The 27,346-nt window shown below is 44.1% G+C and overlaps 1 protein-coding gene across 2 annotated transcripts in view; it reads left to right on the top strand.

The window, feature by feature from the left end:
* LOC123745408 (uncharacterized) overlaps positions 1 to 27,346 on the top strand; it is a 137,244-nt gene that overhangs the window by 7,736 nt on the left and 102,162 nt on the right. For both annotated transcript variants that reach the window (XM_045725935.2, XM_045725936.2), the window contains exon 2: positions 22,590 to 22,722. In XM_045725935.2, the coding sequence (XP_045581891.1) occupies positions 22,590 to 22,722 (133 nt within the window). The remainder of the gene's footprint in view (positions 1 to 22,589; positions 22,723 to 27,346) is intronic.

The raw sequence follows: 27,346 nt of genomic DNA, 5'->3' as shown, positions 1-27,346 counted from the left end.
GACAGCCTCGCGAGCGGGAAAGGGCGCCGCATACACGGGAAGATGCCGCGACCGCGCCGACACGAAGAGGTCCAACTCGGGGCGCCCGAACGTCTGGCAAAGCCAATGGAAGGACTCGTCGTCGACCATCCACTCCGTGGAGAGGGGAACGAAGCGGGACAGGGCGTCGGCCAAGGACCAAGACGTTGGACACTTCCTGTACGTGAACCGCCAGGAGAGCCAAACCCCGAGAACTCAGCAGGCGAGTCACCCGAAGCGACCAACCCCAAAGAGACAAGGACCGCATCGAACTCCCGGGGTTCAGGCAATGAACCACCGGAGAGCAGTCCGAATAGAGCCGAATCGTCGATCCGCGGGCCACCCGAATCCTCCCAAGAGCGAACCACACTGCCGCGAACTCCCGCACCGTGCTGTGAGCTCGACGGAAGGACGGATCCCAATGCTCCTGGCCGGCCTGGTGAGCACTGGTCACAAAGCCCCAGCCGAGAGACGACGGATCTGTGTACACATCGAGCGAGGGCTTGGGTAGGCGCCAAGGCACTGAACCCCGAAACACCCGAAGAGGAAGCCGGTGACGCAGCAACCGACGCAAGGCCCCCGGGGGTCGAACCCTGCGATCGCGAGTGAGGCGGAAGGGGTGACCCCGAACGAACCAGAACAGCCGACGAAGCCAAACCCAACTCGGTCCGCGTGTCTGCTCGGCAGGGATTTGGTTCTTTCCCATCTAGCCGGGTTTGGGTTCCTGGTGAACTGAAAGAATTCCCATCCAGTTCCCTCCCAGGTTCAGACCTGGCTGGGTCTTGTAATTACTTGAGTGTAATTACCTAAGTATAGTTACAGGATGAGCGCTACACTCGTGGTGTCCCGTCTTCCCAGCACTCTTTGTCATATAACGCTTTGAAACTACTGATGGCCTTGGCTTCCACCACCTTCTCACCTAACTTGTTCCAACCGTCCACCACTCTGTTTGCGAAAGTGAATTTTCTTATAGTTCTTCGGCATCTGTGTTTAGCTAGTTTATATCTATGACCTCTTGTTCTTGAAGTTCCAGTTCTCAGGAAATCTTCCCTATGATTTTATTAATTCCTGTTACTATTTTGTACATAGTGACCATATCGCCTCTTTTTCTTCTGTAAAGAAATTTTCATGTACAGTACAACCTCGATTCAACATACCCCGATTCAACGAATCTCCGGCTTGTTCGCACACTTTTCAGGCCGGATTATTCAGTAAATAATCAGTTCGCACACTATTCAGTAAATTCAATTTTAATAATAAAAGGATAGACTGGGAGATAATAAACAGGGAACTTACAAACATTCCATGGGGAACTGTTCTAAGTAATACAAGTCCTACAGAAGGAATAGAAAAACTGACGTCAGAAGCGTATCAAGTCTGTCTGAAACATGTTCCTTTGAGGAAAGCCAGAAAGAGATCTAACGTAGAAAGAGAACGCAGACGACACTATAAACGCAGGAAAAAAATAACGGAACTGCTTATGCAGACACGAATTTCCCGTCAAAGAAGGAATAATTTAAATAGGGAGATTGAAGAAATCGAGCGGAAATTGAAACACTCATATGAAACTGAAGAAAGGCAGTTAGAACAGAAAGCAATTCAGGAAATAAAGAAAAATCCAAAATATTTCTTCTCATATGCGAAATCAAAAGCAAAAACCGCTGCCAGTATTGGACCTATTCGTACAAGTGAAGGTTCATACACGGAGGATGACAAAGAAATTAGTGAAATCCTAAAAAAGTAGTATGAGGACATGTTTAGCACTCCAATAAACAACATTAAGGTGGAAGATCCAGACAATTTCTTTATGCGGGATATTCAAACCCCTGTAAATATAACTGATATAAACACGAGCGCACTAAATTTTGAAAGAGAAATTGAAAACATGCCCATGCACTCGGCCCCAGGTCCAGACTCATGGAATTCAATATTTATAAAGAAATGCAAAGTGCCGGTAGCGCAGGCACTCAGTATAGTGTGGAGGAAGAGCTTGGACATGGGGGAGATACCAGATGCACTTAAAGTAGCAGATATAGCCCCTCTACACAAGGGAGGGAGCAAAGCATTGGCAAAGAATTATAGACCCGTTGCACTAACATCGCACATCATAAAAGTATTTGAGAGAGTGATTAGGAGTCAGGTCACCAATTTCATGGAGACCAATGACCTTCACAACCCAGGCCAACATGGATTTCGAGCGGGACGATCGTGCCTCTCACAGCTACTTGAGCACTACGACAAAGTCACTGAGGCATTAGAAGAAAAACAGAATGCTGATGTGATATACACGGACTTCGCAAAGGCTTTCGATAAATGTGACCATGGCGTGATAGCACACAAAATGAAGTCAATGGGAATAACCGGTAAAGTAGGACGCTGGATACTCAGTTTTCTGTCAAACAGGACTCAGCGAGTAACGGTCAACAATATGAAATCTAGTCCAAGTGCAGTTGAAAGCTCTGTACCTCAGGGTACAGTCCTTGCACCGCTGCTTTTCCTTATTCTCATATCAGATATAGACAAAAATACAAGTCACAGCTTCGTATCATCCTTTGCAGATGACACAAAAATCAGTATGAAAATTACCTTGGCTGAAGACATTGAAAAACTTCAAGCTGATATTAATAAAGTTTTCGACTGGGCATCAGAAAATAACATGATGTTTAACAGTGATAAATTCCAGGTACTCAGGTAGGTAAAAATGAGGACCTTAAACATAATACAGAGTACAAAACACAATCAAATGTACCCATAGTAGGAAAACAGCATGTAAAGGATTTGGGAATAATAATGTCTGACGACCTAACGTTTAAGGAGCATAACCAAGCAAATATTGCGACAGCCAGAAAAATGATAGGATGGATTACGAGAACTTTCAAATCCAGGGATCCCATCACAATGGTTGTACTCTTCAAGGCACTTGTGTTGTCCCGTCTTGAGTACTGCTCAGTACTCACTTCCCCCTTCAGAGCAGGAGAGATTGCTGAAATAGAGGGAATACAGAGAACATATACGGCACACATAGACGCAATAAAGCACCTAAATTATTGGGATCGTCTCAAAGCCCTCCAAATGTACTCACTAGAAAGAAGACGAGAGAGATATCAAATAATATACACCTGGAAGATACTGGAGGGCCAAGTACCAAATCTACACAGAAAAATAACAACGTACTGGAGTGAACGATATGGAAGAAAATGTAGAACAGAACCAGTGAAGAGCAGAGGTGCCATAGGCACAATCAGAGAACACTGTATAAACATCAGAGGTCCGCGGTTGTTCAACGTCCTCCCAGCAAGCATCAGAAATATTGCCGGAACAACCGTGGACATTTTCAAGAGGAAACTAGATTTATTCCTCCAAGGAGTGCCGGACCAACCTGGCTGTGGTGGGTATGTGGGCCTGCGGGCCGCTCCAAGCAACAGCCTAGTGGACCAAACTCTCACAAGTCGAGCCTGGCCTCGGGCCGGGCTTGGGGAGTAGAAGAACTCCCAGAACCCCATCAACCAGGTATCAACCAGGATTTACTCACCTGGTTCGACGAACAATGATTCGCCGAAGCAGAGGATGTTCGGATTTGCTTATGATGTCGAGACAGAGTTCACAAACTGGTGGAAAACTTTCCCATTTTATCACAGAATACAATTATTAATTCCTTCATATGACAAGTTCTATCACACAAGTGGACCACACAAGTGGACCGCACAAGTGGTCCACAAGTGGTCCACAAGCTTACGATGTTGGGACAGAGTTCACAGAGTGGTGGAAAACTTTACCATACCATCACAGATTACAATTAATAATTCCTTCATATGACAAGTTGGATCACACAAGTGGACCACACAACAAGTGAACCATATGAACCAAACACCAGCCAGAATGGTCCACACAAGAAGTGACGCATATTAACCAAACACCAGCTAGAGTGGTCCACACAAGTGAACGACGGAGTTTCAATGATTTTCGTTCACCAATTTGTGGCACACGTATCTTTGTCAATTAATTTAAAGGCTGAAGCGTGAATAGCTAGCTTATGTGTTGAAATCTTCTTATATACATTTTCTGTAATGAAACAAGACGAGTGAGGGTGGACAGATAAGGAAATACTGCACAGTAAACCTCACTGTACAGTGAGGTTTCACTCACTTTCGTCTGTGTTGTCATAGTTCAGTAACCCATGACTTTGAACGTTTCACATTAAATCATTTCTAAAACTGGTGTTTTAATAACTTTATTATTCTAATTAAACTAAAATAAATAAAACCAAAAATATACTGTAATATGATAGATATCTGCTATTTGAGAAATTATTCACGTTATTGGTGGCACAACTCCAGCACGAGTGGACGGGTCTAATCCCTGTCCACACAACACCATGCTTGTTTTGTTCAATTTCGTCGCAACAGTTCAGTGATCTACGGCTTCGAAATAATATAATTAATAAATCAGTTCCAAAGTAAGTATTTTTTATTGCTCTTATTACCGTAATAATGTTGCTAAACTAAACATGTAACCTAAAAATATATAATTTGATGTAAATCGAGTATTTGAGAGAAATTTATGTTACTGGAAATCGAACACAACACCAGGTGTGTTTTGTTCGATTTTGTCGCCACAGTTCAGTGACCTACGGCTTCAAAATAATAAAATTAATAAATCAGTTCCAAAATAAGTATTTTTTATAGCTTTTATTACCGTAATAATGTTGCTAAACTAAATATATAACCCAAAAATATATAATTTGATGTAAATCGAATATTTAAGAGAGGTTTATGTTACTGGATCTGGCGTAAACACCAGCCTACTGAAGGGTGTACGTATAGACTTAGTCTGTGTTCGTATAGTATGCACCCTTAGCTTTGTCTGCGATTGACGTACAGTATTTATCCGCCGGTGGAAGAATAATTGTGGAATTGACCAGTTTTTTACTACAGCTCTATGGTTATAAAGCAAAATGTCTCAGGGGCTTACTAATAGTGCCTTATTAATGCCAAAAATGAAGCAATATTTTGCAAGAACTAGTAGCAGAAAATCAACCAGCCCGAGCAGAGCCGTACCCAGCACGAGAACAGCCGTACCCAACACAAGAACAGCTGTACCAAGCACGAGAACAGCCGTACCAAGCACGAGAACACCCGTACCAAGCACGAGAACAGCTGTACCAAGCACGAGAACAGCCGAACCCAGCACGAGAACAGCCGTACCCAGCTCGAGAACAGCCGTACTCAGCAAGAGAACAGCTGTACCAAGTACGAGAACAGCCGTACCAAGTACGAGAACAGCCGTACCAAGTACGAAAACAGCCGTACCAAGCAAGAGAACAGCCGAACCCAGCACGAGAACAGTCGTACCCAGCACGAGAACAGCCATACCCAGCACGAGAACATCCGTACCCAGTACAAGAACAGCCATACCTAGCACGAGCAAAGTTGTACCCAGCACTGGTACAACAGCAGCCAGCACCAGCTCAGAGGCAGCTGAACCCACAGCAGCAGCGAGCACCAACAAAGCTGATGCAAACATCTAAAAACATCGTGTGAGGCATGAACAGCTAGAACAAGTGTTAAATTTAAGTGTGTAAACAGTGTTAAAATTAAAGTTGCAGTAATTTTAGTGTACAATAGTTTTCATAAACTGTATTGTAGTACTCAACATACAGCAGAACTACTTTTAATCAACACAGTGCTAACGGCATAATGCACTACAGTACGTATTTAATGTAGAGCATTCACAACTTCACAAAACTTCAAGATGGACATAACTCCAACAATAAAGTAAATATTATGAATTATAGTATTTTTTAGTAGAGAAGTAATATATAGGTACAGTATGTAATATGATAATGCATTTTTATTGTGTGCAAGAAAAAAAAAAGACAGACACAAACGCCTCCTGAAGGTCACCTCTTGCAACGAATCCAACGCTCCAACGAACTGGGGTTGGTCCCATATAGTACATTGAATCGAGGTTGTACTGTATTTCAAATATTTTTTTGCCCATCCCCTTAACCAACGTGCTGCGCCGAGTTTATTGTCAAATTCCCCCTGTGCGCATGAAATAAAGTATGCCCAAAAAATTCTTTTTTCTTCGTAAAATGATAAATTCCCTTCCCTGAACATGTCTATGTAAAAATAAATACCAAATTCCAATTACTTTGGCTGTGGGAACGTGGACAAGGTGTGCTGTGATTTTTTTTTACGTTTTCAGGAAAGGAAATTTATCATTTTACAGGTATAAAAAAAAATTGTAAACACTTGATTTTATGGGCACATGGGGGAATGTCACATGGAATGTTAGGGGACAAGAACTACGAGGAGAGGTTAGAGGCATTAAATATGCAAAAACTAGAAGATAGAAAAAAAGAGAGGCGATATGATCATTACGTACACAAATAGTAACAGGAATCGATAAAATTGATAGGGAAGAATTCCTGAGACCCAGAACTTCAAGAACAAGAGGTCATAGATTTAAACTAACGAAACAAAGCTGCCGGAAAAATATAAGAAAATTCACTTCTGTAAACAGTGGTAGACGGTTGGAACAAGTTAGGTGAGAAGGTGGTGGAGGCCAAAACTGTCAGTAAATTCAAAACGTTGTATGACAAAGAGTGCTGGGAAGACGGGACACCACGAGCGTAGCTCTCATCCTGTAACTACACTTAGGTAATTACAATAAAGTTGGGGCATCACAGTGGTTAATAAACATTGTTTGGCATTCGTACTCGAATATGTGAAAGTTGTGCGTCATTATGTGTTGAAATGAAATCAAGAAAAAATCCCCCCCTCCTCCCAAAATAAAACTAGATATAGACATAATTATAATGATTTAGGGGATATTTGTAAGGTATACTTCATATAAGTGAAAAACCCAAAACTGGTCCCCAATCATCAAAACAACCTAAAGAAACAAAGAAAATAGTTTGAATTCTGTTAAAAAATCAGCCCCAAAAAAATCAAAGTCCCTAGTTCTGCGAGTTGTGACTGATTTATTTGTAGACCAATTTCTTTTTATCTTCACATAGTTTGGGACTGGCATGCACTCTCCAGGATGTGAAGGTTACATCAAAATCAGATAATAAACAAAGTAGAAAAAACTAAAATCTTAAAAAAAAAAATGGACATTGATGAAAGTAACATATTGACATTGGGCCATGTATTTATGAGATTTATAACAAAATAGAGCATAATAACATACTTTCTCATTATAATTTGTGTTATTATGTATTACTCACAAATACTATAAAGGCACCAGCTGCATATCCACTTTGTGGACACTTCTTACTACTATTCTTCTGTGTGTGTTGGACACGTGCTCTCATATCTTTACTACTGCATTATCCCTCGGTTCCAGTTAATAGAAGCTGTTCTTCTTTTTAAAAATTCGTCTAAACCCGGTTATTGAAAATATTTTGATATTTTTATTTCATGACACTAAAGCCAATAAATTGAGATTTGTTTACCATTTTTAAATAATTTTGACATAATTTGAATATTTTTCTCTTCCTGGCCCCTTATACTGAGCAGTTTAAGGGTTAGAAACTGCATGTTAATTAACTTTATAAGAAGAGAAAATAATTTTTTGGAAAGAATTTATTTTCAGCGCACCACGGGGTTATCATATTTTGATGCAGAGCAGTGCAGTAGTTCAGGCTGTAGCAGCTTAGGGGTTAAAGTTGGGGAATCTTTAATGTGTGGCCAGATGTGGTCATTGGTGGAGGCATACATTTTGAGAAATTGTTGTGGAATTTGAGTAATTACCTAAGTGTAGTTATATGATGAGAGCTACGCTCGTGGTGTCCCGTCTTCCCAGCACTCTTTGTCATATAACGCTTTGAAACTACTGACGGTCTTGGCCTCCACCACCTTCTCACCTAACTTGTTCCAACCATCTACCACTGTTTGCGAAAGTGAATTTTCTTATATTTCTTCGGCATCTGTGTTTAGCTAGTTTATATCTATGACCTCTTGTTCTTAAAGTTCCAGGTCTCAGGAAATCTTCCCTATCAATTTTATCAATTCCTGTTACTATTTTGTATGAAGTGATCATATCACCTCTTTTTCTTCTGTCTTCCAGTTTTGGCATATTTAATGCCTCTAACCTCTTTTCGTAGCTCTTGCCCTTCAGTTCTGGGAGCCACTTAGTAGCATGTCTTTGCACCTTTTCCAGTTTGTTGATGTGCTTCTTAAGATATGGGCACCACACAACCGCTGCATATTCTAGCTTTGGCCTAACAAAAGTCGTGAACAATTTCTTTAGTATTTCGCCATCCATGTATTTAAAAGCAATTCTGAAGTTAGAAAGTGTTGCATAGGCTCCTCGCACAATATTCTTTATGTGTTCTCAGGTGATAGTTTTCTATCTAGAACCACCCCTAGATCTCTTTCTTTATCAGAATTCTTTAAAGATTTCTCACATAATATATAGATTGTGTGGGGTCTATGTTCTCCTATTCCACATTCCATAACATGGCATTTATTAACATTAAATTCCATTTGCCAAGTGGTGCTACCTTGAGGCTACCTTGAGGTGCTTCCGGGGCTTAGTGTCCCCGCGGCCCGGTCGTCGACCAGGCCTCCTGGTTGCTGGACTGATCAACCAGGCTGTTAGACGCGGCTGCTCGCAGCCTGACGTATGAGTCACAGCCTGGTTGATCAGGTATCCTTTGGAGGTGCTTATCCAGTTCTCTCTTGAACACTGTGAGGGGTTTGCCAGTTATGCCCCTTATGTGTAGTGGAAACGTGTTGAACAGTCTCGGGCCTCTGATGTTGATAGAGTTCTCTCTCAGAGTACCTGTTGCACCTCTGCTTTTCAACGGGGGTATTCTGCACATCCTGCCATGTCTTCTGGTCTCATGTGGTGTTATTTCTGTGTGCAGGTTTGGGACCAGCCCCTCAATTATTTTCCACGTGTAAATTATTATGTATCTCTCCCGCCTGCGCTCAAGGGAGTACAGATTTAGGCTCTTTAGTCGGTCCCAGTAATTTAGATGTTTTACTGAGTGGATTCTAGCAGTAAAGGATCTCTGCACGCTCTCTAGGTCAGCAATTTCTCCAGCTTTGAAAGGGGCTGTCATTGTGCAGCAGTACTCCACTCTAGATAGCACAAGCGTTTTGAAAAGTATCATCATCGGTATAGCATCTCTAGTGTGAAAAGTTCTTGTTATCCAACCTGTCATTTTTCTTGCTCCATATACTTATTTTGTCCAGGTCATCTTGAAGGGCATGACAATCATCTAAGTTTCCTATCCTTCCTATTATCTTAGCATCATCAGCAAACATGTTCATATAATTCTGTATACCAACTGGTAGATCATTTATGTAGACGATAAACATCACTGGTGCAAGAACTGAACCCTGTGGTACTCCACTTGTGACATTTCTCCAGTCCGATTCATTGCCTCTGATCACTGCCCTCATTTTTCTATCAGTCAGAAAATTTTTCATCTATGTTAGAAGCGTACCTGTCACCCCTCCATTATTTTCCAGTTTCCAGAACAACCTCTTATGTGGAACTCTGTCAAAAGCCTTTTTTAGGTCCAGATAGATGCAGTCAACCCAACCATCTCTTTCCTGCAATATCTCTGTTGCTCGATCATAGAAACTGAGTAAATTCGATACACAGGATCTTCCAGATCGAAAACCATACTGTCTGTCTGATATTATATCATTTCTCTCCAGGTGTCCTACCCATTTAGTTTTAATTATTTTTTCCAATATTTTGACTATTACACTTGTCAATGATACCGGTCTATAATTAAGGGGGTCTTCCCTGCTTCCACTTTTGTAGATTGGCACTATGTTAGCCTTTTTCCACACATCAGCTACAACTCCTGTAAACAGGGATGCCTGAAAAATCAGTTGAAGAGGAATGCTGAGCTCAGGTGCACATTCTCTCAGAACCCATGGTGAAACTCCATCTGGACCAACTGCCTTGTTCTTATTTAGCTCCTTGAGCATTTTTTCCACTTCGTCTCTAGACACCTCTATGTGCTCTGTTGTTCTCTGGAATTCTTATTATATCTGGTTCCCTGAAGATTTCATTTTGTACAAACACACTTTGAAACTTTTCGTTTCATGTTTCACACATTTCCTTTTCATTTTCCGTGAATCTATTTCCCATTTTCAACCTCTGTATATCATCCTGTACCTGCAATTTGTTGTTTATGAATTTATAGATTAGACCTGGTTCTGTTTTACATTTGTCTGCAATCCCTTTTTCAAAATTTCTTTCTGCCTCTCTCCTCACTGCCGTGTAGTTGTTTCTCGCATCTTTGTATCGCTGGTATGTTTGGGGGTTTGGCCTCTTCCTGTACTGATTCCATTTTTGTGTCTTTTGGTCTCTGGCCCTCTCGCACTTTCTGTTGAACCAATCCTGTTTCCTAGTTCTGCTTCTCTGTTTTGGTATAAATTTTTTTGTGCCTTTATCATATATTTCACAAAACTTGACATACGTCTCATTCACTTCCTTGCCTAGCAACAAGTCTGTCCAATTATACCCACTAAAAAAATTTCTAAGGTTGCCATAATGTCCTCTCCTAAAGTCAGGTTTTTCAATTGCATCAACCTTCATATTTTCTTCCAGATTATAACGCATTGCATACTTTATTCCCAAAAAGACATGGTCACTTTTACCCAAGGGAGGAAGGTACTGAATGTCAAATATTTCTTCCTCCTTCCTGGTAAATATCAAATCTAGCATGGAGGGAACGTCCCCTTCTCTCATCCTCGTAGCTTGTTTAACATGTTGATACAAGAATGTTTCCAGGATGTAACAGCAGAGATAGCACCACTCCATAAAGGAGGAAATAAGGCAGAGGCAAAAAATTACAGACCGATAGCACTAACATCGCACATCATAAAAATTTTTGAGAGAGTGCTAAGAAGTAAGATCACAAAATACATGGAATCACAGCATCTCCATAACCCCGGACAACATGGTTTCAGAACAGGGCGCTCTTGCCTGTCGCAGTTGCTGGACCACTATGATATGGCATTAGATGCTATGGAAGACAAACAAAACGCTGATGTAATTTACACAGATTTCGCAAAAGCTTTTGATAAATGTGACCATGGTGTTATTGCACATAAAATGCGTTCAAAAGGAATTACCGGGAAAATAGGCAGATGGATCTACAATTTCCTGACTGACAGAACCCAATGTGTAATAGTCAACAAAATAAAATCCAGCCCATCAACCGTGAAGAGCTCAGTCCCCCAGGGTACTGTGCTTGCTCCAGTACTTTTTCTCATCCTCATATCGGACATAGACCAGAACACAACCTATAGCACTGTATCATCCTTTGCAGATGACACTAGGATTTTCATGAGAGTTGGCAACATAGAGGACACGGCAAACCTCCAATCAGATGTTGATCAGGTCTTTCTATGGGCTACAGAAAATAATATGGTATTCAACGAGGATAAGTTTCAGCTCATGCGCTACGGAAAAATTGAAAACATAAAAACAGGAACCACGTACAAAACGCAGGCAAATCATAACATAGAACGAAAAGGCAATGTAAAGGACCTGGGTGTACTCATGTCGGAAGACCTTACCTTTAAAGAACACAATAAAGTAGCCGTCACAACTGCAAGAAAAATGACAGGTTGGATAACGAGAACTTTTCACACTAGAGATGCTATACCGATGATGATACTTTTCAAAACGCTTGTGCTATCTAGAGTGGAGTACTGCTGCACAATGACAGCCCCTTTCAAAGCTGGAGAAATTGCTGACCTAGAGAGCGTGCAGAGATCCTTTACTGCTAGAATCCACTCAGTAAAACATCTAAATTACTGGGACCGACTAAAGAGCCTAAATCTGTACTCCCTTGAGCGCAGGCGGGAGAGATACATAATAATTTACACGTGGAAAATAATTGAGGGGCTGGTCCCAAACCTGCACACAGAAATAACACCACATGAGACCAGAAGACATGGCAGGATGTGCAGAATACCCCCGTTGAAAAGCAGAGGTGCAACAGGTACTCTGAGAGAGAACTCTATCAACATCAGAGGCCCGAGACTGTTCAACACGCTTCCACTACACATAAGGGGCATAACTGGCAAACCCCTCACAGTGTTCAAGAGAGAACTGGATAATCACCTCCAAAGGATACCTGATCAACCAGGCTGTGACTCATACGTCAGGCTGCGAGCAGCCGCGTCTAACAGCCTGGTTGATCAGTCCAGCAACCAGGAGGCCTGGTCGACGACCGGGCCGCGGGGACACTAAGCCCCGGAAGCACCTCAAGGTAGCCTCAAGGTAGGATGAGGTCTACAAATTTACAGGTCCAGAAATCTTCTGTTTTAGCTTCATATGCTTCCCAGTCTATGACTTTCAAGTTGAAGTCCGCTCTCGCTATGATCTCTCTCATTATTGTTATAAGACCTTCTCTTTTACTATCTAGCTCCTCCTTTGACCATGTGCTGCTTAGCGGTGGACTATATGCATTTGTGATCATTAGTTTATCATCCTCATGGCAGATCTCTAGTGCTATTATGTCAACTTCTTGTGGATTGGCAGTCATTATTTCGTTCACTTTTAGGTGTTCTTTCACCAGCACAGCAACGCCACCGCCTTTCCTAATTTTTCTGTCCCGTCTCCAAATTGAGTAGCCCCTTGGGAATATGACTTCATTTAAAATAATATCTTCAAGTTTTGTCTCCGTGAGTGCAACAATGTCTGGTGTCTGCAGCTGTATTACATCACTTAACTCCAGTATCTTCGATCTTACTCCATCTATGTTGGTGTATGCAATCTTCAGGAACTTGTTCCCCCTCTTCTTATTTTTCACTCCCCCTCTCGCTAATGATTTTGTTGGTTTGCCTTTATGTACCACTTTACTGGTCTGCCTACCCCTATCACTTAGTAGAAAAAAGAATTGATTTCTTCTTCATTCTTGCTCTCATTTAAACGTTTTGCCTCGGCGAGGTTCAGTTTCAGCTTCTCTCTATCTTCTTTTGAAAGATCTAGTCTTAACGACCACATTTTCCCATCCTCATCACTTTGTAATTTTCTAGCATTCCTTAGTACTTCTTCCATCTGTTTGGCACCATTTAGGGTGATCCTCGAAGGTCGATCTTTCCCTTTTTCATATCTGCCTATTCTCCTGTAGTCGCACACATTCTCTATGGTTGTAAGACCTTCCACGAGGCCAACAATTTTATCTACTACTTTAGCTTCTTCTACAGCTCTTTCTGACCTAGATGTTATCTCCTTTACTTTGCAGCCAAAAATGATCAGGGACTTACTCCCTGATCATTTCCATTTACTGATCATTTACTCAGATCCACCCTTAGTGTGGGGTAAAGCATGCAGGAATTCATTTATGTACAGAAATTTAGATTTTTTTTTATTATTAATTAAAAATATGCATCACATATCCCATGCAGGTATTTATTTCCTACTTGCTGCATCACAAAGTAAATACCTGTATGGGATCTGGCATAGCTTATAAGAAAAAAACTTTCTAACCTACTGGTATATGAACTGAATGCATATACAGTACTGTACCCACAATAACAAATTCCGCAATCATTTTTCAAGATGTCTGCCTCGACCTTTGTTCTAAGTAAGTAATTATCAAAAAAGGCACCAAGCCGGGAAGGCTATGTAGCATCATCAAATGTGCGGAATAATCAGAGGGCGCTAAATATCACTGAGGATGCCAAGAAGAGAACAGAAACACATAAGGCGAACGATATTAAAAGTATCCAATTCACCAAGAATTCTATCGAGGGACGGTCGGAAAGCAAGACACTCGTTCATCCTGGGAGTCAGGACGTTCGACAAGGATATACACAACTGTAAGAGGGACAATGCAGTAAGAACAATAAGGAGCAGGGCGGCACTCCATTAAGTGTCCGTGAGTTAAGTGAGTATGGCCAATACGCAGCCTTGCCAGAGCTGTTTCCCATCACCGGTTACGGTGGTAGGAGGAAGGCCACATAGACACACTACCCTTAAGAGTTTGCAATTTGTTTCCAGTAACAGAAGACCAACAACCCTGCCAACGGGCAAGGATGGAGGAATGAATAACTGAGTAAAAGTCGGAATAAGGAATACCTTTACGGGAGATGGGACAAGTGCGTACTGTATAGCTTTCTTAGCGGCAGCGTTCGCGCGCTCATTTAAAGAGATTCCAATATAGCTGGGAACTCAGCAAAACTCAACTGTCTTAAATCGACTGGAGATAAGAAACAGCCAATGTTGAATCTCGACGACCACCGGATGGACTGGATTAAAGGACTCCAGGCCATAAGGGCACTGCGAGAGTCATCTACAACCACAAAGGAGAATTAACAGTGAGAAAGTAGGAGACGAAGAGCATAGAGAATAGCATAAAGTTCTGCTGTGAAGATTTTAGCCTCCGAAGGCAGACGACACATATAGGTGTGGTCAGGAAAAGAACAGAGTAGCCTACACCGTCTGCTGACTTAGATCCATCAGTGAAGATGGAAACAGCGGGAATGTGAAGAAAAGTGTTCAAAGAAAAGTCGTTTCAGAACTGTAGGAGGGGTAAAAGCTTTAGTGATCTGGGTTAGGGATTTGCAGTATTGAGGAAAGGGGACCCTCCACAGGGGCAAGGACGGAACAACACGAGGAGAAATATTAGTAATACTAACCGAAAGAGAATGTTGCAGGCGAGATAGCTGGGCAGAAAGAGGGAGGTGGTGAAGGGGAACAGGAACTACAGGAGGGGGAAAAGACAAAGCACGACACAGGTGTGAGTGAGGGTGTTGTAAAGACTGCGCAAGATATCGAAGACTGTAGCGATCACGGCGGTCCTGGAGAGACAGGAAGCCAGTGTCAGCGTACGAGCTGAGGGTAGGAGTTGAACAAAAAGCACCAGAGCTGAGGCGCAACCCAGTATGGTGCAAAGGATCAAGATGGCAAAGAGTAGAAGGAGAAGCAGAAGAGTAAGCAAGGCAACCATAATCGAGTTTAGACAGTATGAGAGAGGAATGCAGAGAGAGGAGCGTGCGCCTATCTGCTCCCCAAGAAGTTTGTGACAGAACCTTAAGTAGGTTAAGGTCCTTAGAGCATTCTACTCGGAGGTAAAAGAGATACGGTGACCAAGACAAACGAGTGTCAAAAATGCCCAAAACGCTATGCGTACTAATGGCTTTAGGTATTGTATGTACTAGCTCTATCTATAAATCCAACATTATGTTTGTAACTAATCCTCTATGTATGTACTTTTACCTGAATAAACATTTGATTTGATTTGATTAACCCCAAAAGCTTTGCAGAATCTTTGTGCACAAGGGGATGACCATAAAGCGACAAAAAAGAACGAAGGATGACATGCCTTTGGGTAAAAGTCATGGCACAAGTCTTAGTTGCAGAGAACTTGAAGCCACGATTGGTGGCCCAAAATGACACGGGATCAATCGCAAGTTGAAGCCACCGTTGAAGGAGAGGTGAATCACCACCTCGACAGCAAAGAGTAAGATCGTCGACATAAAGAGCAGAGAAAATGCCAGAAGGAAGGGAGGAAAGAAGACCATTGAGGACAACCAGAAAAAGAGTAGTGCTCAGAACACTACCTTGGAGTACACCTTTGTGTTGACGAAAAGAGGCAGAGAGTGGCTCCAAGCCTGACTCGAAAGGAACGACAAGAGAGGAACCTTTGGAGGAAGAGAGAGAGAGATTACCGCGAAGGCCAAAAGAACAAAGTTGGGGCAGAATATGGTATCTCCAGGTTGTGTCGTAAGCCTTTTCCAGGTCAAAAAGGACAGTAACAACGGAGGTCTTTGCAGCAAAAACCGTATGAATATAGACCTCCAAGTTCACCAGGACATCAGTCTTTCTTCGGCACTTGCGAAAACCAAATTGAGAAGGAGAGAGGTGGTGGTGGTGTTCCAAGAACCACATCAGACGAACATTTACCATATGCTCAAAGAGTTTGCAGACACAAGTCATGAGGGCAATAGGGCGGAAGTCCTAAAAGGATGTCCCGAGAGACCCTGGTTTCCGAATAGGAAAGACAATGGCATCGAGCCAGTCCTCAGGGACTGATGACGACTCCCAGACCTGGTTATACAGACGCAGTAAATATTGAGATGTGCAAGGAGGGAGATGACAAAGCATCTCATAATGAATGCCATCCGAACCCGCTGCTGTACAACCACAGAGGGCCAGGGCAGACTGAAGTTCAGAGAGAGAGAAGGGATTGTTATAGGGAAAGCGGAGATGAGTGTGGAAATCTAAGGGATAAAATTCAAGAACTGGCTTACGAAGGATTGAGGAAGATTAGAACCAAAGCTAACAGATAAAAAGTGGCAACCCAGTTCGGTTGTGACTTGCACTGGGTCCGCCACAAGAGTATCACGGAGGTGAAGAACGGGCGAGACATCTGGAACAAACTTGCCCACAATCTTGCGGATCTTCTTCCAGATCTGCGGCAGAGGAGTATCGGACGTAATGGTGGAAACATAAGATTTCCAACTCTCACGCTTAGCTGTACGGATGGCCCTATGGGCCACCACACTTGCTTTCCTAAACAAAATAAAAGAATCAGCTGTCTGCCGGCGTCGGGGTTTCTTCCAGGCTGCACGCTTACAGTGGACAGCCCAAGCGCAGTCCGCATTCCACCACGGAATGCACTTCCGCCTGCCGTGAGAGGTAGAGCGAGGAATAGAGCGGAGGGTAGCATCGAAGACGGTGTCATTAAAAAGGAGGAGGCAGAGAGAATAGCACGGAGGGTGAATAGGTTCCAGTCAGCTTTGGCAAACTGCCACGTAGGGAAGGAGACGAGAGGGTGAAAAGAGAAAAAGGAAACAAGGATGGGGAAATGGTCACTGTTATGAAGGTCATCAAGAACCCGCCACGTGAGATCTAAGTAAAGGGACGATGAGCAGAGAGAAAGATCAAGACAGATAAGGGTGCGAGTTCGAAAGTCCACATGGGTGGGCTCACCAGAATTCATAAGAGACAGGGAAGAAGAGAGGACGAACAATTCGAGAAGGCGGCCTCAGATGTTTGTCAGAACATCACCCCAGAGGGTATGTCGACAGTTGAAATCGCCCAACAGGAGCATTGGCTCAGACAAGGAGTCCAAGAGATGCTTAAGATCAAAAAGGGAAAGCGGGACATTTGGGGGGAGATAAATGGAACAGACTATATACCATTTACTCACAAAAACACGGGCAGCAGAACAATGGGTAGGCAATGGAAACAGTAGGGGGACGAAGGGAATATCAGTACAAATCAAGAGAGCGTAGAGTTATGGGCCCCAGCGGGAGGAGAAAGAAAGGAATAACCACGAAAGTGACCAGGACGAGCACCAAGCATCGGCTCCTGGAGACAAACACAAAGTGGTGAAAACTGTGTAGTCAGAAGTTGAAGTTCATGGAAGGTGGCATAAAATCCACGAATATTCCATTGAAGAATAGACATTATCAAAAAGAGAGAGGACAGTAACAGAGAACAATGAAGAAACAAAGGTAAAGAAGAACACAGTATATTAAAGAAGCTCAGGATCAGGATCAGGGTTAGAGGGCATGGGTAAACTTAGTAAGGATGGAGGGAAAGGAGCGGGAGGTAGACCAGAGGTAGACGGACGGGGTCCGGAGGAGGGGGGAGACAACCGAGAGGGGCTGTCAAGGACAGCAGGAGGAGGGGAGGGGCAGAAACCCGGGAGTGCACCTCAGCAAGGGCAGTAACCGAAAAGGAATCGGGGGGGGGGGGGGGGAGAGAAACCTCCATAGCTGGGACAGGGAGTCTGACCACCGAAATGGGAGAGGATGTAGTGATAGAGTCAGAGTTGGGGGGGGGGAAGAAAGTGATGCCTTCTTACCCACTGGGGAGGAGGAAGGAGAGGAGCCAGGCTTACGTTTCTGACTCAAAGGGACAGGTGCAACAACGTACTGGGCGACAAACTCTTATGATCTCAGCAGGAGAAGAAGAACGGGAGTGAACAACATGAAGATTGCTGGGAGGATGATGGACATCAGCCTGGATGGACAGACAGACGACATGGAGGGCCAAGAGATTGTGGGGAGGGTCGGGAAGAAGGATCAGGGGGAGAAGGAAAAGAAGACACAGGAGACATGGCGGACAGGGTAGGAAGAGGGGAAACTCCAGAAGGAGAATCAGGAAGAAGGCCTTCCGAGACAGAACGTAAAGGAACAGAGGAGGAAGCGGTGGGCGTGTCTGGGTCCAAGGCCTGGAAACGGTTGCAAGACTGAGGAAGGTGGGAAGGACAAGGAGAGGTAGAATGCAACACATGAGCATCAGATATGCCAGTGAAAGGGTGGAGACAGCAGATTTGGCGTCTCGCTTCAGGAAAATTCAGACGATCCAGGTGTTTCAAGTTGAGGACTACTTCCTCAAGCTTGTAGTGGATACACGTGGGGGAGAATGTAGGGTGGGCCTCACTGCAATTGGGGCAGTGAGCCTGAGGAGATGTGCAATCTGTCTTAGAGGGGTTATTGTCCCCACACATGGGGCTTAGAGAAACAAGACTTGAGCATATGAGGGCACCGTGCCCAAACTTCCAGCACTTATTACAAAGTCTAGGAGAGGGAATGTACTCCTGAATGAAGCACCTGGCACCAGCAAGAATGATAAAGGGTGGAAGGGACCTAGTATCGAAGGTGATTTTCACAACTCGAAGGGGTTAACGGCGACGACCACAAGGGGGTCGAGTGAATGTATCCACCTGGAGGACAGGATGGCCTTGGGCTTCGAGGATATGTTTAATATCCTCATGGCAGTCTTTTAGGTCCCTAACACCAGTTGCAACATGGTGCGGGAGGAGAACAGTGCCAACACTGGCATTTAACCGAGCGTTTTTGGAGACCCGAACAGGGGTCTCCCCAATGCAGGACAATGCGGCTAAGCGGGTAGCTGCACTCGGTGAAGGAGCAGCGACGATACACATACCTAAATGGGTTGAGGTTAAAACTAATAGAGGCATCCACCTAATCAACAAGGTGTTCATGGAGTGAGAAATCGTCAGGTGTAGTAGAATCCAGAGGGAGGAGATCAAAGTATTCAGCCCACAAAGCAGGACCAAACAAGGCTTGGTATGTATTAGTATGGGAAGGGATCATGTGAGTGCGGCCGTGGCAGGGACAGCATTGAGAATCCCCAAAGAGGGGTTAAAAGGTGCACTAATCACAATGAGAGACTTGAGCCGCACCAGGGAAATAAGGTGGTCACTGCTGGGGGCGTATGGCCCAACCCAACCACAGAGGGAGGGATGGGAGCCGGGGGAAGCAGTCAGGAGGGTCAAAGGAGGAGCTGGGTCTGGGTCCAGTGTAGCGGGGGCTACAGAGTCCGGTCTTCCAACACAGACTCGGGGCTTGGTCGCCCACCCCATGAGCCTGGGAAGTCATAAGAGGAACAGTATTCAGCGACATGAAAACGAGAAGTAATACTTTCTTTCACAAAGGTGCCCCCCGTACCCACCACGGAACCACAATTAGAGGATAGGATACCCAACAAGAGACATGTTGCTGGTCTTGCCGGACCCCACAAACGCCACCTTAACCACCGTGCTGCGCCGAGTTCATTGTGAAATTCCCCCGATGCGCATGAAATAAAGTGTGCCCAAAAAAATCTTTTTTCTTCGTAAAATGATAAATTCCCTTCCCTGAACATGTCTATGTAAAAATAAATACCAAATTCTACTTACTTTGGCTGTGGGGAAGTAGACAAGGTGTGCTGTGACGTCATCAGGGCCTGGTTGCCTGTGTGTGAATCGCCCAGACATGGTCTCGCGGGCCATTCAAGCACCGGGTGTTGCCACAAATATATTTTCAATTATTTGTTTTATGTATTTCCAGTGCGGTCATTTTTTTTGTTTTTGTCGTATATGATGCATATTTGTGTCCTTTACAATATGTACACAGTAGAACGTTCATAATGTTCCATAGAACTGTAATACATGTGTCAGTAATGTGTCCACAATAAATGTTTATTGTCGCAATATTACCTGTTAAAAGTTCACTAAAATTACAATATGTACAGTTTCACACACAATTTACACAGTAACACACTGTATTACACACTCAGTACTTCGGAAGTGAGTAATAATCAACGAAGTAGTCCATGGTACACAGCGCGACTTCGCTCTCAGTGCACCAGGTACAGATAAATTTTTGCTTCCTGTTTCTTCATTCTGTGTGCTTGCAAATAACGCACTCACGTACACCTTTGGCTTTAGTACTTGTAGGTTGTATGTAGCCAAGCTTGTAAAGCATAAAAGTATTAGGATTGTGGCAAAGTATTGAAAAGATTATAGGAAAAGATCAATTTGTAAGGTAGTCTTGAAAAGATTGTTTTATATGGTCCCACAAAGGAAGAGATTCAGCTTGCCTCAAAGAGTGTCCGTCAGTCAGAAAGAGATTCAGCTAGCCTCAAAGAGTGTCTGTCAGTCAGGAAGAGATTCAGGTATTTTTTAAAATATCTATGCAAAACACCACCATGGAAGCCGCTAACACTGTTGCTACTTGTATCAGATGCATCATCACTGAACGCAGAAAACGATTCATCTATGTATCGTCTAAATAAATTGGAGATAGCATTGGATTGCAAGGGTGACACTCAGAGCTACAACTGGATACGCTCGCTGTATCGTCCTCATTAGTGTTGTATCACTTGCATCCGACCTTTGTGTTAGGTCCTTATTGCGTCTAGTTTCAACAATATTATGACCCTTATGTTCTTCAAACAATAAGGTTTGAATTTCACCGACAGAGTGTTATCTTTCAACACCGCGTCGGACAGGTGTTTGGGAGCCAGAGGCATGTGCTCCACCCATGGTTGCTCATTCAGTACTAACTCAGCCAGCAGCCCTAGGGCATTCTGGGAATTTTTTCCAAGATGGCTGCCTCTCACTGGAGGTCCTAAGAGTCCATTTCGTACACATTTAGAATTGGTACCGAAAAATCAAAAAGAGTTTTCTCGGTTGGCGTAGTTTCCCGTCGATCGAGAATACTCGGTTGGCACAGTTAAGTGGTTAAGAACAGTTAGTCCTTCGAGATTGGTTCAGCGACGAAAGGAGGATTAACAATAAAAGGGTCCCCTCGCTCGAGACGTTGGATACTTCAGTTCTACGGGTAAGAGAGTATGCCTCCCCAAACACCCGGGCATCAAAACAGAAGTAGTCTGAAAGAATAATCAAGACTGGCAAAAGGTCGGCAGGCAATGACAGTTAGAAAGGGGAAGAGGGGGGAAGAAAAATGAAAGACAAGGAAAAGGAAAAGAGTTCTGGCAGAATTGGTATAGACAGCAGCAGGAGCATAAGGCTTCAAAGGGACAGAGGACTGACCCATTGAGCATTACACTCCGGCACTTGCCCACCAAGCCCTCTAAAGCTGCCAACGGACCAGAAAGGGAGGGGGGGGGACCTTTGACCGAAAAATATTGGAAAAAATAATTACTGTAAAACTAAATGGGTAAAATACCCAGAGAAAAATTATATAACGACAGTATGATTTTTCGATCTGGAAGATCTTGTGTAACGAATTTATTTATTGTTTCTATGAGAGAGCTACAGTGATTTTACAGGGGGGGGGGGGAATTGTATGCAAGAAATTTTTGCTTAAATAATTAAGGATGCCAAGGAAATGTGTTGCACAATGTGGTAGAAGAATGAGAGGAACTTCTTGGTGGGCATATACCGCTGATGATATCCAATCTTGCATATGCCTTTTAATGTGGGGGTTCTGGGGACAGTTCAGTGTGATATCTTCTCCCAGATTTTCTCTCTTCTTGACTCGTGAAGCATTTAATCTGCTAGATGGTACCTTGTGTTCAACCTCCTACTCCCGTTGTTCACCTAATTTTATTACTTTACACTTGAGTTAAACTTTAGTGGCCATTTTCTAGACCATTCCAGGTTATCTTGTGTGTATCTTCCTCTGTCTTGATCCTTCTCATAATTTTAGTATCATCAGCAAACATTGAGAAGAATGAGTCTATATTCTCTGGAACATCGTTTACGTTCTGCCACTATGAGGTGTTTCCTCTCAGTGGGAGGGGGAGGGGGAGCAAGTGTGTGAGGAAGCTGGAAGAGTGAGTACGTACTGCACGCAAGATATGTTAAGGACAAGGCTGGGTTGAATTGGTTTGTAAGAAGGGAGTGAATATACTGTAATTGTAAGCAATGAATATGACAATTTACAAGGTGCACTGTACACCTGGTTTTATGAGGTGGTGGAATGCTGCTGTGGATGACTACTGGGTTGTGTCTGGTGCTTCTTTATGCTGTATGTTAGATTTGTGATTGAAATAATGAATAGGTTTAATGATATTCTTAACATTTATCATTTAAATAATAACTTGCCTATATAACTTACATTTTTTATCTGGAAAATGGGATAATGATTATAATGTACTGTATATACTTATATACTATAGGTGTTAAGACTTCAGAATCTGACTAAGGACCATTCATTAGTTGATTTTATGTAGATAACTTTGATAACTCATTTACAGAGATGTCCAATGTTTTACGTTTAGCAAATAAAGTCTAACCTAAATATTCTAAAATGGTGTTTTGGAAGGAATGATATGATTATACTCATTAGTTTATCAAAGTACTTTGTCCTCTGCAGGGTTGTGACAGTGGTTTAAGTGTGGGCACAGAGCCTGAGGGAGATGCCCTATTAGACAATTGTGGACTCCTGCCAACCCCAAGGTCTCAACTTCATCATCATTACCATCACCATTCCCATAGTTTACCTCCAGGTAAGCCACTTGCATAACAAATAATTCAGAGAAAGGTTTAAAGATACTCTTAATATTTTTTATAAGGATCATTTACAATTGGTGGCTAAAGTTCTACATCTTTCAGTGTAAATGCTATATCTGTTGTGTGGCCAGACTTGGGTACCAATCTTTTGTGTGGTTTAATTTTTGTTTGTATATTTTGATTTCCTGAATTGGGTTCTCTTGACTCTTTCTCCAAAGGTGGCATTCTTGCAGTTCCTCATTTGGATTTCTTTTTTACTGCAGCTCCCCATTATGGATTATTTGGATTATGCTTACACGAGTTAAGTTCACATACTATACTCTTCATATTTCTGGGGAAAGCCCCTTGTGGCTGCCTAGAGCATCTCTAGCTAGAGCTAGCACTAAGTTCTTTGTCTATCAGGAGCTCCTCTCCTCTCAACTTCATTCGAAGTGGAATCAAGTGAACTGGTTGAGCGTGTTAATATTTTAATAGTGGCCGATTCTTTCCCCATTCTGTTCATCTTGTTTTTTCGAGATGCAGTAGCTAGTTTTTTAACATTTATCTCACATGTCATACAGTCCCCTTGGCGCAGTGGTAAATCACTTCCCTTTCACTTTGCGAGCGCTTTTGCCTGGGTTCGTATCCTGGCCGGGGACCAATCTTTACCTGTTCTGTAGTCTCTGTTCACCAGCAGTAAATAGGTACCTGGTTGTTAAACAATTTGGCGGGTCGTATTTTGGGGGGAAATGAGGATTAAGGACCTGCCCAAACGCTATGCGTGCTAGTGGCTTTACAAGAATGTAAGAACTCTTGTATTTAGACATTATTGAGGCAGTGTAAGGAGTCAACTTGAACTTTCTTTTGCTTTTGCACTTCATATCTTCTCATCCCTGTTCTTTACTGATGAGGTTGTGTGGCAGATTCTGGATTTTTTTTTTTTTTGTGATTTACACTAACTGTTTCAAGAGCTTTTCTGGGGGGAGCCCCGTCAGCTCCCCGGAGCTATCCAGGCTGAATGGATATGTATAACTTTCTGGCATCAGTCAAAGTGCTAGGAGTTCTTGCCTACCGGGGACCACGAGCCAGAACCTGGCCCCCTCAGAGAGGCACGAGGAGCAATGGCCTATAGAAACCCCCCTTGTGATTGGGAGCATTCTATGTCTGCCATCGACCGGGACAGGCACCCAGAAAGGTAGGAGCCCCAAAACAAACCCCTATTCTGGTGAAATTATTGCTACCGAAAGCCGAACAAGTGGACAGAACTCCCCAAACAAAATTATCAAACTAGCATGACGTCATCACGTCGCCGCGCCACCGTCTGCGCAACCCCCTCCCCTCCCCGAGAGGGGGAAGGGGGAGCCCCAGACCCTCCACGCCGGCGATCCAACTGGCAGTTCTTGGCTGATGGTATTACTGGCTGGTCGAGTGCCTCTGGCTCCGGTTTTTGTTTCAGTTCTGTGCCTTGTGGTGTGGACTGTCTCTACCGGTGGGGTGTGAGCCAGGAGTAAGATTCCATGGTACTCAGGCTGCATGTGCCTAGGGCTATCTTCCCTAGGTGCCCTGTAAGTACTGCCCTTGGGGCTTGGGGCCACCTTCCACAAGTCACCTTGGGTTCTACCTCCGCTGTGTCCTTTACTGCTCGGTACTGGGCCGCCCTTGGAGTCGGCTGGGGTTTTGATGCCTTGGTTTGTCTCTGGGTAGGTGGTAGTTTTCGTCACTGGCAGGGGCGCGGGGTACTGCACAGCTAGTTTTCACCATTAACACTTTCGCGCTCTCGGCGCTCAAAAAAAAAACAATACCCCAGATGCTTTCGGCACTTCGCGCGCCTACGCGGTAAGACCGAAAAGTGTACACTCTTTTGACTGTCCTGACAATAATTGAAGGCGCACGTATTTAAATTTGGTATCACTGTGTTCGCAATGAAATTGTCTATAAGAGCATACCTATAAAATGCCGCCCAAGCATAAGAAGTATCAACACCAAATAAAAAACTATGCAGATCACTCGCCGAGAGCGCCAAACAGCAACAAAATGTTTCCACTCTCTTAATGGTTGCGAAGCCTACAGTTGTCCTACATCGCTAATTTTGGTATCATTGGAATCGCAATAAAATTCTCTACACCGACATATGCATATGAATGTTTAATATAGGTAATTGCCCACCCGCAAGAGTGTGTGAAGTGGAGAGTAGTTAGCCGCGAGCGCACTGGCGAAAACACAGGGGGGAAATCATGCTTGGAAAGTTTATACGTTTCCTTACCCTACTTTTCTATGTACATATTTCTTTTTTATACCAATGTGTTCGCAATAAAATTTTCTATAAGATGAACTGTATAACATTTGTACAAAGCATGTGTAAGAGAAGCGCCAAATATAGAACCACGTCGCTCAGTATGCGTTCGCGGCAGAAACGAACGCATTATTTTCGTTCGTTTGATGTTTGTCATGTTTATACTTGTTGAAACATTTTATAATTTGTATGACAGTGATCGCAGTAAAATTCCCTACACAGACATATACATAACACATACAAATATTTCCCACGTGTTGGATATATCAACGGCTAAAGGGAACCCACTGCCACACGCTCGCCACACCCCCAAACATACTTTGTGTATTTTTTTTTTTTACTCATAGAAGTTTATGTGATATAATATTCATTCTGGTACCAAAACATTCGCAAATAAATTCCCTACAAAACAAAAGTATTCCCATCAATTTCGGTTAAAAAATGGAATTTATAGAAATATTTTTTCGATGGACGAGAAAACTCGGCTGTTATGCGGAATCGTAAGAGAAAACGGCGACGAGTTATCTCTAATCTAAAGCGCGAAAGTGTTAACAGCGGCCGGCTCTGTTCCGCCTGGGTACGTTGTCCTCTTGCGGGGTTTTTCTTCTGTTTTTGTTTTTGCCTGGTGGGGGTCTGCTTTTACTATGGTCCCTCTTTCCTGTTCTAGGTGAATTTCTTTCGAATTCTTCTGTTGGTGGTACTCCCCGCTTGGCCCTCGTGAGTGGACACGTCCCGGGGGTTCAGCTTTAGCAGTTTGTTGGTAGATTTGGGCGCCGGTTTGCGGTACCCTGCCTGGGCTTCCCTTAGCGTATACCAAAGGCTAAGGGCCCTGGGAAACCCTACGGGGGCTCCGTGGTACTCTAGGTGTGTCCCCGGAGTCCCCCTCGCGTCCTGCGAGTTTGACGGTTGATCTGTCCCCTTGTCTCAGGGTGACTCTCACCGGTTGTGCCTCCGCCATGCTGCCTGTTGGGTCCTTGTTTTTGTGACCTGGAGTCGTCCGATGATTGTTGTCGGTACGCGCTCTCCTTCACCCAGGCCACTGGTCTTGATAATCGGGTGCAGGCGGCTGCGGCGTTGCTTGCTGTGTGTGTGTTGCTGCAACGCTCTTGGTTTGCAGCCCCAGATGCCCCGAGGCTGCCCCGTTTTGGTGGATGGAGTCTGGACTTGGGGGTGGGGGTCGCTTCGGCTCTGGCTCCTTCCGCTTCTTGTTCCTCCCCCTTCTGTTCTACTCACTTCCTCCCTTGCTTCCTGCTCCGAACCATAGGAGGGTTTCGGGGTTGGGGCGGGGTCTGGTTGGGTTGAGACTCGGGCGGTCTCGGGGGTTTTTCTCTTCCGGGGTGGCGGCGGAGGCATTCGAGTCGGTTCCTCCTGCCGTGCAGTATGGGTCTGACCAGTGGGCTCCCTTCATTAGTGTTTGCACGGCTGCCCCGGCTTTTCCTTGTTAAGCTGGGGCTTTGGGGGTGCGGCTCGGCCCTGGGTCATGCCGTAGAGGTTCCCGGGGTTAGGGAGGGGTTACCTGGGGGGCCTCGGCCCCGTTTGCCCCTCTTGGGTCCTTGTACCTTTGGTGTGGGGCTGGCAGTTCCTCAGAGTGGGGTTGTTCCGTCCCTCTGTGTTCCTGTTGTTTTCGGGTATACCCCTCCCTGGGTTCGGTTCCGTGTTCCTTCGGGTTTGTCGGTCCCGTTGTTCCTGGGGGTGTGTTTCACCCCCTTTTCCTTACCCTTTTTGCTCCTATGTCGCGATGCTGTTCACAAAAAAAAAAAAAAAAAAGAGTTCAGGTAAGGTACATCCGTACAAGGTGTGAAACAAACATTGATGGATTTCTATATTGACCTAGTACATAATGCCTAAACCGCTTCGTATCGTTGGCCCTGCATGTTCCGTGGTCAGGGGTGCTTGTCATGGTTTTCGTTGGTTCGCGAATCTCTTCGTACCTTCCAATATTGTTGGAACGTCTGTTGATTTTGGATGTGGTTTCCATCGGGTCTTTTGTCGGCCTTGTTGGTCCCCTTCCATCATCTGTTTTCTTTCGCTTCGTTTTCGCCTTGTTTTGTTTTCGTGTCGTCTCTACTTCCAGTTTCGGCGTATTTTGTCTTCGTTCCGCACGCCTTCCTGGTGTTTGTACAATGTCTGTACGTTGTGTGTACGATTTGTGTGTCCGCCTGGTGTACGAGCCATGCCTCCCGGTGGACCGGTGGTGCGTTTCGTACCTCGTGTGCTGGGGCCGCGGTGTGCGTTTTGTTTACGGGCGGTATGCTCGTGTGTTCGCGCCGTTTCTCGTGGTTTTCTACGGCTTCTTGCTCGTTTCTCCCTCCAGTCGGGGCCCTCTGGATGCTGAGGATGTTTTGGAT

Source organism: Procambarus clarkii, chromosome 44 (assembly GCF_040958095.1).
Source record: "Procambarus clarkii isolate CNS0578487 chromosome 44, FALCON_Pclarkii_2.0, whole genome shotgun sequence".
Classification (NCBI taxonomy): domain Eukaryota; kingdom Metazoa; phylum Arthropoda; class Malacostraca; order Decapoda; family Cambaridae; genus Procambarus; species Procambarus clarkii.
The sequence above is the reverse complement of the archived record's forward strand: the minus strand, read 5'-3'. Positions and strand labels throughout refer to the sequence as shown.